The 12,029-nt window shown below is 38.0% G+C and overlaps 1 protein-coding gene across 5 annotated transcripts in view; it reads right to left on the bottom strand.

The window, feature by feature from the left end:
• Positions 1–12,029, bottom strand: part of astn1 (astrotactin 1) — a 295,200-nt gene that overhangs the window by 108,962 nt on the left and 174,209 nt on the right. For all 5 annotated transcript variants that reach the window (XM_017471160.3, XM_017471161.3, XM_017471162.3 and 2 more), the window contains 2 exons: positions 7,716–7,882; positions 1,071–1,265 (listed from right to left, as the gene is read on the bottom strand). In XM_017471160.3, the coding sequence (XP_017326649.1) occupies positions 1,071–1,265; positions 7,716–7,882 (362 nt within the window). The remainder of the gene's footprint in view (positions 1–1,070; positions 1,266–7,715; positions 7,883–12,029) is intronic.

The following is a 12,029-nucleotide window of genomic DNA, read 5'->3' as shown; positions in this document are numbered from 1 at the left end:
GTTTTCATAGCTTGTCGACACCCACCGTCTCTCTGGGTACTTTGAAATGAGATCAGAGCATTTGAGATTTGCCTTCTTGATAATATTAACTTTCACTCTCACTCTCTAACTCCGCCCCAACCATTGGCCCATATGTCGCTCTAACACATCCACTCAGTAACCACAGGATGCACAGTATAAAAATGAAAATGACTTTAGCCAGCTTCTAGATATAATTCAAGGGCTGTACAAGACTGTACGGCAGAGAACAAAACAACGCGTCAGAGGCCACTAAAAGAGCATTCCAAACATTTTATTTAGGATTAGACTATACTAGATTGTTGTCTAGCACTATGATTTATGGGATTTAACAGAACTTGTCTTGCCAGGTAACTCATCATTAGACACCTGAACATCAGAACACCTGAACGTGGCATACCAAATTTCCAAATGAAGTACTAAAAAACAATGAAAAACCATATAAAACAAAGTGAAAACAAGATGTTTACTGTAACATTGATTGCATAATGGTTTTAACCAGTCCTAATAGGTGTATCATTATGTGCGAGTTCTCTGAAAAGGCTCCTAACGGTGAAACAGCAGGGCGGCTGCTGGGAGCCAATTATTCTGGTGTCGAATGTTTCCCAAAGTAAGAATTGGAAGCTCTGCAACAGCGAGAAAAACAATTATCGCATGCAGTCATATTTCTGTTTGGACATGTCTCAAGTCTTGTAATTATGAACGGGTGCAGCCTGGCAAATTGTCAACTATTACTCCATATACAACTATTATTTTAGTTGGTGGAATAAATTTTAATATGACTTATTTCATCAAATGTTTTCAAATGCTAACATGGAATGTGCAACCAATCCAGACAGGTGGTTAGAACAATGATCAGCTCTGTCTAGTAGTATAAAGTAAAGGTGAAAAAGCATTTTCAAGATAATATATATCTGTACAACTGGCCATTCAAAATCACAGATATATAAATTAAATCCTCTACAGGCACAATGTTAAGGCAGAAGGAGTCAGCAAAGAGACAGAGGACGATTCTGTGACCAGAACAAATAAGTCATTGCATCACTTCCTACCTGAAGGTAGCCTTAAGGATCTGGCCTGTGGTAATCTCCTTGGTGCGGTTGTCATAGCCATAGAAGACATCTCCAAACGTGGTTTGATTGGCTGGGGTGCCGGCTGTCTCGCCACAGTCCACTCCCTCAGTGCAGGATTCAGACAGAGGCAGACATGTGCGGCCATCCGCCCCGCGCTTATAATCCTCAATGCAGCTGCAGGGGTGGCATTGGTATTTATTTTTATTTCAGAATCCATATTGCAAGTCATTGTCAAAAAAAAAAAAAAATGTAGGCAAACAACAACAGCAATAACAGAAATAACAATACCTACTGCGTTTTAATAATTAATAAAAAGGGGAAAATACACTTCACATTAAGAAGTTAATGAAGTCATTGTTTTAAAAATATTTATATGAGGTTTTTGAATCCCATTTTTGACATGTTATTTGTCAAAATTATTCATTGAATATAACTTCATATTCATAAAAATATAAAAGGTAAAGAAAGTTTTCTTGGGAGCTACATCACATAGTAGTAGCATTGAAAAACTGAAAGGCTGTTTAATATTTATGTTACATGTGAACAATCCCAAAACAGATCATTATATTGGACTCATGCTCTCTACAGAGTTCACTGTCAATTTAAAAAGAACATGGAGTCCATGAACGACAAGCATCATAGAAAATAAAGCTGTTTTAAGGAGTCACTTTATGACTTAACAAAAAAACAACATTATTCTGGTGGGTCATGGCCTCATCTGAAAGAAGAGGTCATTGCTTGCCAATGTGGTGGATGAGAACACACTGCTTTAGTGGACACAGACACAATAGCATGACGGTTCTTGTACTTCATTTGGATTTGTATTGCTCTCTCCATTATGATTATAGATGGCATGTGAAAAGCTCTAAGTTTATGTGCTGTACTGTGCTCAAAATGGGTATACAGAATGTCGAAAGCACATGCGGAAAGAAAGTGCATGAAATGTCCTCGATACATAAGAATGTTCTTGAATTGTATATTATATGCACTTCCATTTCCATGATGTCAAAGCCCTGAATGGTAAAAAAAAAAAAAAAGGTGTGTTTCTGAACAAAATTTTTAGACTATTTATTTCTGTTGCAAAATAATGGCTATAAAACATTGTAGAGTATGAATTTGACATTTTGAATGTGAAAGGTCCCGCCATACTTTTTATACTCTTGTATTTAATAGCATAACATACCATAAAGTGTCTAGCAATGGAATACTCATTATTATTCAGCAGCTTGGAAAATAGCATTTAATCCACCAACTTGGATTGTCTGGAAAACCAGACAAACTGATAAATTTGCTGTGATTAACATGATAATTCTAGACTTGACTGCTACTCTCTATTGTTGAGAGCACCAAGTGACTGGACAGGACTGTCAAGAATAAAGAACGTAAGCACACTCATAAATGTTGGAAATATATATACATACCCTTTGGAAATTTCTATATTTGAAAATGATCCAATATTACATATCTGTGAGTGGCAAAAGTATGTGAAGCTTTGCTTTCAGTATCTGGTATGACCCCTTGTGCAGCACTAACCACAACTAAATGATTGTGGTAACTGTTGATCAGTCCTGCACATCGGCTTGGAGGAACTTTAGCCCGTTCCTAAGTAGAGAACAGCTTCAACTCTGGGATGTTGGTGGGTTTCCTCACATGAACTGCTTGCTTCAGGTTCTTCCACAACATTTCTATTGGATTAAGGTCAGAACTTTCAGGCCATTCCAAAACATTCACTTTATTCTTCTTTATCCGTTCTTTGGTAGAATGACTCGTGTGCTTTGGTTCGTTGTCTTGCTGCATGACTCTCCCTCTCTCTTGAGATTCAGTACATGGACATATGTCCTGACTTTTTACTGTAGAGTTCGCTGGTATAATTCAGAATTCATTGTTCCACCAATGATGGCAAGTTGTCCAGGCCCAGATGCTGCAAAACAGGCCAAAACCATGATACTACCACCAGCATATGACACAGATGGGATGAGGTTCTTATACTGGGATGCAGTGTTTTCTTTTCTTCAAAACTAATTCTTCTCATTTAAACCAAAAATTCTACTTTGGACTCATCTGTTCGGAAAGTATTGTTTCAATTGTCCCTATGATCTTTAGCAAACTGCAGATGTGCAGCAATGTTCTTTTTGGAGAGCAGTGTCTTTGTCCTTGCAATCCTGCCATGCATACCATTGTTGTTCAGTGTTCTCCTGATGGTGGACTCATGAATATTAACATTATCCAATGTGAGAGTGGCCTTTAGTTGCTTAGAAGTTACCCTGGGTTCCTTTGAGACCATGCGAACTATACATGGTGGAGTGATCTTTGTTGGTCGACTACTCCTGGGGAGGGTAACAATGGTCTTAAATTTCCTGATATCTGTCTGACTGTGGCTTGATGGAGTCTAAACTCTTTAGAGATGTTTTTGTAAGCTTTTCCAGACTCATGAGCATCAACAACTCTTTTTCTGAGGTCCTAAGAAATTTCCTTTGTCCATGTCATGATGCACTTCCACAAACATGTGTTGTGAAGATCAGACTTTGATAGATCCCTGTTCTTTAAATAAAACAGGGTGCTCACTAACACCTGATTGTCATCCCATTGATTGAAATCACCTGACTCAAATATCACCTTCATATTAAACTGCTAATCCTAGAGGTTCACATACTTTTCCCAGTCACAGATGTATAATATTGGATAATTTTCCTCAATAATTAAATGTCCAAGTATAATATGTTTATCTCATTTGTTTAATTGGGTTCTCTTTGTCTACTTTTAGGACTCGTGTGAAAAGGTCATATTTTTGCAGATGTATAGAAAAGTCTAAAGAGTTCACAAACTTTCAAGCACCACCGCATATACACACACAGCATAACATTAAAACCAACTGCCTAATATTGTATAGGTCCCCCTTGGGTCGCCAAAATGCCTCTGAATTGTCAAGGCATGTCCTCCACAAGACCTCTGAAGGTGTGCTGAGATATCTGGCACCAAGCAGTGGATCCTTTAAGTCCTGTTGGGGCCTCCATGGATCGGAATTGTTTGTCCAGCACATCTCAAAGACGCTCAATTGGATTGAGAGGTGCCATTATAACAAGATAATTAATGTTTTTCATTTCACCTGTCAATGATTTTAAAGTTATGGCTGAGTTGTATGCGTCATATCACAGCAAACCAGTGACTCCATTTCCCAGAATGCTCCAACAACTACAAACATGGCCAAAGGTGACCACACTTCACAATGTAACACACAGCTGTTTTCCTGATCACCTGACCTCTGCATGTTCATGATTATTGTCTTCTGCCTTATCCTTTGGACTTGTTGTTGTTGTTTCATTATACTGCCACTTGCTTCTATCCTGCACCTATATTACGTGAAAGAATACTTTGCCTATAACATGGAAGCAGCAGGAAAGCAAAGGAGACATCATGCCAATGTAGTAAGAAACACCCTACCGAAAATTAACTCTATTCAGCTTCCTCAATAGGTTGCCATGGATCCCCTAGAGACATATGATGGATTTTTTGGATTACCTGAGAATTTTCTCTTTGACTGCCTCTTTGACTACATTTTTTGAGCCTAACCAGAGTCTAGGGTTCATACTCTCCCGGTTCGTTGGCCAAGCCCGCCAGTGGGCAGAGTGTCTGGCCCGTACAGAATCCAAGGGTCTACACAATGTGAGTCAGTTTGTGGGACTATTGATAAAGGAGTTTGGGTCCAGAGTACATCCCCAACCTGGATGAGTTTTTGGGGAGGGCCAGTCTCATGAATGAACCTGTGAGGCCATTCACCACCTACTACAAGATGACCTCCTACCCAGAGCTCCAGCCAGAGGTCAACATCGCGACCTCATCGCCAGAGCTCCAGCATGAGACCTATGAGGTGGTCTCACCCGCAGAGCTCCAGCCAGAGGTCAACATAGTGACCTCCTCCCCAAAGCTCCAACCTGAGACCCACAAGGTGGTCTCACCCGCAGAGCTCCAGCCAGAGGTCAACATGGCGACCTCATCTCCAGAGCTCCAGCATGAGACCTATGAGGTGGTCTCACTGGCTGAACACTTGTCTGAAGTCAATATGGCGACCTCAGCTCCAGAGCCCCAGCAAAATGTGAAGTTCCTGTTCGAGGTCGAGGAGGCGGCCTCCTGAGCCACGTTCCTGACCGAGGCCGAAGAGAAGGCCTTTGTTCCACATGTTTTGTTTCATGGTTTTAATCTTGTTTATAGCATAGCGTTCTTTGATTCTAGTCTAACCTCGTTAATGCCCATTTGCTGCTCGACTGACCCTTTGCCTGTTTTGACCATGCCTGGGTTTCACAATTTCGATTTGTCTGCCTATTTCTCATCTAATAAAGCTCTTATCTGCACTTGCATCCGTCCTCAACCTAATCTACATGACAATACTAATATATTGAGATACTGGACATTTGATTTACATGAGCTGTAAGCCACAATCAAGATTAAAACAAAAGGCTTTATGTGTAATGAATCTAGAATATATGAAAGTTCCAATTTTTGAATTAAATTGCAGAAAAAAAAAACTTTTCCATGATATTCGAATTGTTTGAAATGCACCTGTGTGTATATATATACACATACACGCACATCGAAGCCCTTTCTCACAAAAAAAAAAATCCAAGCTCAACTAAATCACCCCAAACCATGTGGTAAAATGTGTTATGGCCTGATGAGACCAATTCCAAAAAGGATATAATTATTCCATAATGCCACTTTTTTGGCGCACACAAAAAATACATCACTAAAATAACACCATACCCACAATGAAGCATAGTGGTGGCAGCATCATGCTTTAGGGCTGCTTTTCTTCAGCCAGAACTGTGGGTTTTAACAAGGTGTAGGGAATCATAAATTCCTAGCCAGAAGCCAGATCTGAAACTAAAAATCCATGGGATTGTGCGGGCTGTGCACAGTAGATGCACACAGAATATGATGGATCTAGTATGCTTTTGTAAGGCAGAGAGGGAAGATATTGCCAAGTCAAGATGTACCATGCTAATAGACCAAAAAAGACTGAGTCGTGTAATAAAATCAAAAGGTGCTTCAACAAAGTATTATTTTAGAGAAGTGCACACTTATGCAACTAGGTTATTGTAAGTTTTTTTTTTTTCCTAAAAGTTCTTGATTGTTTTTCCACTTTATTTGTATACTTTGCAGTTTCACATTGAAGGTGGGAAAGATCTGATATGACTTATCTTCATTTAATTCTATTACTTCACATAAACCTGCCTTTTTTTTGGACTTTTTATATCCAGTGTATTTCTTTAGGATTACAGTGAAAGGTGGAATCTGGATATATATATATATATATATATATATATATATATATATATATATATATATATATATATATATAAACGCAAAGGCATAAAAAAAAGGAATGTCTTAAAATTACAGCAAATTCCTAGAAAAGACATGGACAGAAAGTTTTGCTGTACATTAGTGAAAATTAATTAGCAGCAATGCCCTGCCCTGGTTTTAACACTACATTGCTACTTGCTGCAGTATTACCTGTGAAACAGTGAGTTAATTGCAGAATTATTACAGAACAAAAGCCACCTACAGCTGATCAGAAGCAAAACCGCTTTGCGCTGGTGTAGCCATTAATTCTCTCATTATTTCTATGGAGACAGCAGTGGTGCTTTGCCTACAGGTAAAGCAGCTATGGACAGTGCACATGGCTTGCATACGACACCTAAATGCTGCACTCGAAGTTAACTCAAATACAACTTTGACCCCATTTACAATAACCTTTTCAGCTCAACCAATAAGATGAGATCTTAATGTGATATAAAAAAAAGATGCAACTCACTAGTTAGAATGGAGTTTTGCCAATCATTCAACTTAAAATAACTTGATAGTTAGTTTCAGTTTCATATGCTGCACCTACATTGATAGTGTGGGAAGTGCAAAACACTAATCATTTGCAGGCAGCCTTATGGTTTTCAAAAGCACATGCTATGTATGCAGCTCTCCAAATACCCCGCCATCAGAAAACGTGCATTTGAGATGATTAATTAATAACATTAATAATCCATTCTAGGCACACTTCACCTCATTGTAAGGCATTCATATCCAGGAGCTGAAGCTTAGCTCCTTTATTTATTTATTTATTTTTTTATTTTTTTATTTTTTTTTTTTTTACAAAATTTAGGTTTAACTAATAGCTCAGTCATGCTTGGTATCCTACTATGAACATGCAGAGCAGTAGATACTGTGCAAAGCCTGACAGTATTTTTAGTAATAAAGCTTTCATTACATAAAAGGATAGGTTAAACCTGCAAGGTTTCTGTTATGCAAATCTTCAAATGCTTTCATACCTCAATATGAAATATGAAAGAAGAAACAACAAGACGGGAAAGTAATAATTAATGCTATTGCCTAAAATAGTTACAGGTGTATTTTTCCTCAACCAAAAACAAACAAACAAACAAACAAACAAACAAACAAACAAACAAACAAACATAAGAAATTCAGGGCAACATTCCTAAATACAGGTTAACCCTATATATGCATGTAAGTGTAGGTGCCTAATTCTGTATGTAGGAATGTGTGTGCGTGTGTGTGTGTGTGTGTGTGTGTGTGTGTGTGTGTGTGTGTGTGTGTGTGTGTGTGTGCACGCACCCGCAGAACATCTGGATATTGTAAAGGGTAGGGTCTTCCTCAAGTGGAGCTAGTTGCTGAAGACACAGTTGCTCACAGCCACCGTTAAATCCATCAGAACAGTCTATGCCGATGTGGTGGTCATAGCAACCGGTGCCATCCTTCATCGGGCTCAGACCAGGAGGGCACTAACACAAACAAAGCAAAAAAGACCATTTTTTTTTTTTACTAATTGAATGAAACCTTGACCACGTGCTGTAATAAATAAAGGCCAAAGCAGAAATGCCACAAATATTCCAAGACGTGAACCGGATCCCTTCTTATGATTTGTATTTGTTTGGCATTTCATATATGTTTTCCAGCCCACCTACAGCTCTTATACAACTAGCATTGAAATACAAGAGCATAAAAAGCACACATGAAGTCTCACAGGATATTGCAAAATACTCACTCTCCACCTTTTTGAATCATGCCGCAGTTACATGTGTGAATGGGTGAAAGTATACACGTCCAAGATTACCCCACTTTGCAACTCCCCACCTGCTGCCTCTGTTTCACACCGTTCTATGCATCTCCCAAAGCAATTTTGCTCAGTACTATGCAGGCAGATTCACATGATGTTTCTGTCAGCTCTGGCTTCAAAGGAGACTTTGATGGGTTGACTCTGACTAGGCACTCCTGCTAGGAGAATAGGATAAATTTCTCTGTAGACCTTTGGGGCATTAAGGTACAAATTTCATATTCTCTCTCTCTCTAGTGTCCAGAACACATGGACTTCAGCAAATGCCTTCCGACTACACGGTGCAATATTTCTGTAACAAGTGCATGCTGGGATGTGCATTTCTTTATAAGCTGCAAAGGACAGTTTGCTGTATTGTGCAGACAAAATGCTGTAATATTTCTAAAACTGGAGGTTGCACACTGAAAACTTGATGTGTCCCAGAATGAAAAGAAAAAAAGAAAAGAAAAAAAACATTAACAGGGCTTTAAAGAAAAGAAAGAAAAGAAAGAAAAAAAAGAAAAAAATTGATCCAACATCTCTGACACTTAAATGTGCAGATTTGGGCAAGGAAGTAATAGTACACGGAACTGATGCAGAACCAATTCTTAGTTAAAATTAAGACAGTGAAGAAACCTTTGAAATTGCTGCTTGTTACAGAGTCAAAACTAAGGCACATTAATACATGTTAAATTTAATGGAACTGAATCTTATTGGCTTGGACCTGAATGAAATTGTTTTAGTACTGAACCGAATCGTATCAGTGGTGAATCGAATCACATTGGTGCTGAATCAAATTGTATCGGTGTCAAAGCAAGCCATATCATTGTTGAATAGAAGTGTGCTGGTGCCAAATCAAACTGTATCGGTGCTGAACGCATCAGATCATTGATAAATATAATTGTACTGGTGCTGAACCAAATCATATCGGTGGTGAACCGAATTGCATCTGATCAGTGACGAACTGAAGTTTAGCAAATCGTCATGTATCAAAACTACTTGTTTAATTGTATCTAACATACAGTCGTGTGAAAAAATAAGTACACCCCATGAAATTGTTGGGTTTTTTTTTTTTTTACATATTTGGACGGGCAAATATTTGATCATCTTTGAAACAGTGTCTATTAATAAAGTTGATACATTTTAAACAAAACCACAAGGAAAGAGAGCATTTTGAATCATTTAGATGTGATAATTTTCTGTGGAAAAAGTATGTACACCCTTGGTCTCAGAAGCTAGTATTGCCCCTTTTAGCAGAAATAACTTCTTGTAGCCGTTTTGCATAATTATCCACCAGGCTTGCTAGAATTTTTGACCACGCTTCCATGCCTTTTTCTTTCACTTGCAAGGTGTTTGAGGGTTTTCTTGCCTGTACTGCCCGTTTCAAACCCCCCCACACACATTATCTTTAAGCACTCTTGGATAAGATGCAGAATTCATAGTTGAATCAATGAATGCAAGCTGTCCAGTCCCTGAGGCAGTGAAGCAACCCCAAACCATAACATTTCCACCACCGTGCTTCACAATTTTTATGAGGAGCCCGTTTTTTTTTTTTTTAAATTTTGATCATTGAAATTGTGGAAATTACTACAAAATGTCAGTTTTATGTGTCATTTGATAGAATGTATCGCCTTTATTAATAGGCACTGTTTCAAAGAGGATCAAATTTTTGCTTATCCAAATATGTCAAAAAAGCCAACAATTTCCACAGGGTGTACTTATTTTTTCACATGAATGTATACTACATATCAATATTCATATTGCATCATCAAAACAAGATTCACAAACCCTAATCATAATGGAATGTAGTTTAAAGTGACTGAAAATTCAGGCATTGATTTTTGTGATATGCTTGTTCAGTATGTTCAATTGTAAAACTGACATTTTCTGACTATGTAATTGGGTTGTAGTTGTTTTTTTTTTTTTTTTTGTGTGTAGTTGTGGTATTTTAACTGTATATCTATTTTTAAAAATCAATTGCCTGCCCTTGTGTCGGTCAGCAACCATCAGTTTCTTTTGTAATGAATTCTTTAGCTTTTTGCATGGAAATAAATGATAGATTTTTCTGTTTATAACCAGGGGAACAGGAAAAGGTCAAATGTTTGAATATATGTCCTGCTTCCTGCTAGAAGCCATTTTAAGTGTAGGGTGTCTTCTGTTTTGGTAAAATGATTTCCCCTAACCTTATAACATTGAAAAGGAAATCCAAATAATTTTGCAATACCTTTCATTATATCCATCCATTATACTGTATACTGGCTTTTATAGCACTATTTACTAACATGCCATGCGATGCCTCTATAAACCCAGTCCACTTAGAACGATCTGTCCATGACTCAGAAGCAGCTCACTAGCTATAAATTCAATCAGGATGGGATTCATGAAAAAATATGGCTTAATCCATGGGGAAAATCTTCTGCAGTCCTTTACAGGCATCCTTTTCCTAATCAGAATTCAATAAGCAGCATCCATAAATGTGTAAAGGTTTCTAACCCAAGAAGCAATGAGCATCCCATTTCTCTTCTACAAATATTCTATAACAGCCTTTTCCAGAAGTATGAAATGTAATACACCTTTTCTGAGCTAGGGTCAAAAAGCATTTATAGTGATTGGATCACAGCCTTCTGTTTGCTTCTTCCTTTTGTGACTAGAGATTTAGAAAGGTCAGTAGAATCAAAGCAATTCTGTAGGAGTAGATAATTATATATATATATATATATATATATATATATATATATATATATATATATATATATATATATATATATATATAAAAGGTTTTCATAATAATGCTTTTTTATATATTAAAGGGGTGTTTATGATAATGCCTTTTCACAAAGATTTATGACTGCGGAAAATATAAAAGGAAGGGGTCAAGTGAGAAGAACTGGAGCCTACCCAATTTATTCTGTTTCAAAACTAACATTTGACTTTAGCAATCTATTCCTTTAGATGAATAAGCACAATTTGTTAGTGTTTTATTATTCCAATAAAATTAGCAGAGTTTTTTTTTTTTTTCTTTTTGGAAAACTGAGATAGGAAGTTATTAGGCATGTAACAATATGTCAGACATAATGCATCACAATGCAAAAAATTGCATGATCAGCATGGAAATCAGCATCACGTAATCACGTTCTTTCATGGAGATCTTGTGAGATCTCCACTCATGAAGCCCGATAGCTCCGGACTGCAATGGCCTTCAAACACCACCGAAGGCTGCATAAATCAAGCATTTTATCTGACTTTAGTGCTCTATTTCTCTACAGATGCTCATGTTTCAGTTGATTGTTTTCAAAATGCCCAGGTCAGACACTTTGTTTATTCAATCAAACTTTTATTGGAAGAATTTATTAATGTATTTATTAATAAATGGAGCCTATCCCAGGGAGCATGGGGCACAAGGCAGGGTACACCCCGGACAGGGTGCCAATCCATCACAGGGCACACTCACATACACATTCACACACCCATTCATACACTACGGACACTTTGGACACGCCAATCAGCCTACCATGTACGTCTTTGGACTGGTGGAGGAAAATGGAGTACCCGGAGGAAACCCCCGCAGCACGGGGAGAACATGCAAACTCCGCACACAGGAGGGCCACCGTGAGAAATGAACCGCCAACCCTGGAGGTGTAAGGCAAACGTGCTAACCACTAAGCCAGCGTGCGCCCATGATTAACATGATAATTAGGCTATTTATGCAGCAATTCTAGACTAGACTGCTACTCTCTATTGTTGAGAGCACCAAGTGGCTGGACAGGACTGTCAAGAATAAAGAATGTAAGCAGACTCATAAATGTTGGAAATATATATACATACCCTTTGGAAAT

This window comes from Ictalurus punctatus, chromosome 7 (assembly GCF_001660625.3).
Source record: "Ictalurus punctatus breed USDA103 chromosome 7, Coco_2.0, whole genome shotgun sequence".
NCBI lineage: Eukaryota > Metazoa > Chordata > Actinopteri > Siluriformes > Ictaluridae > Ictalurus > Ictalurus punctatus.
The sequence above is the reverse complement of the archived record's forward strand: the minus strand, read 5'-3'. Positions and strand labels throughout refer to the sequence as shown.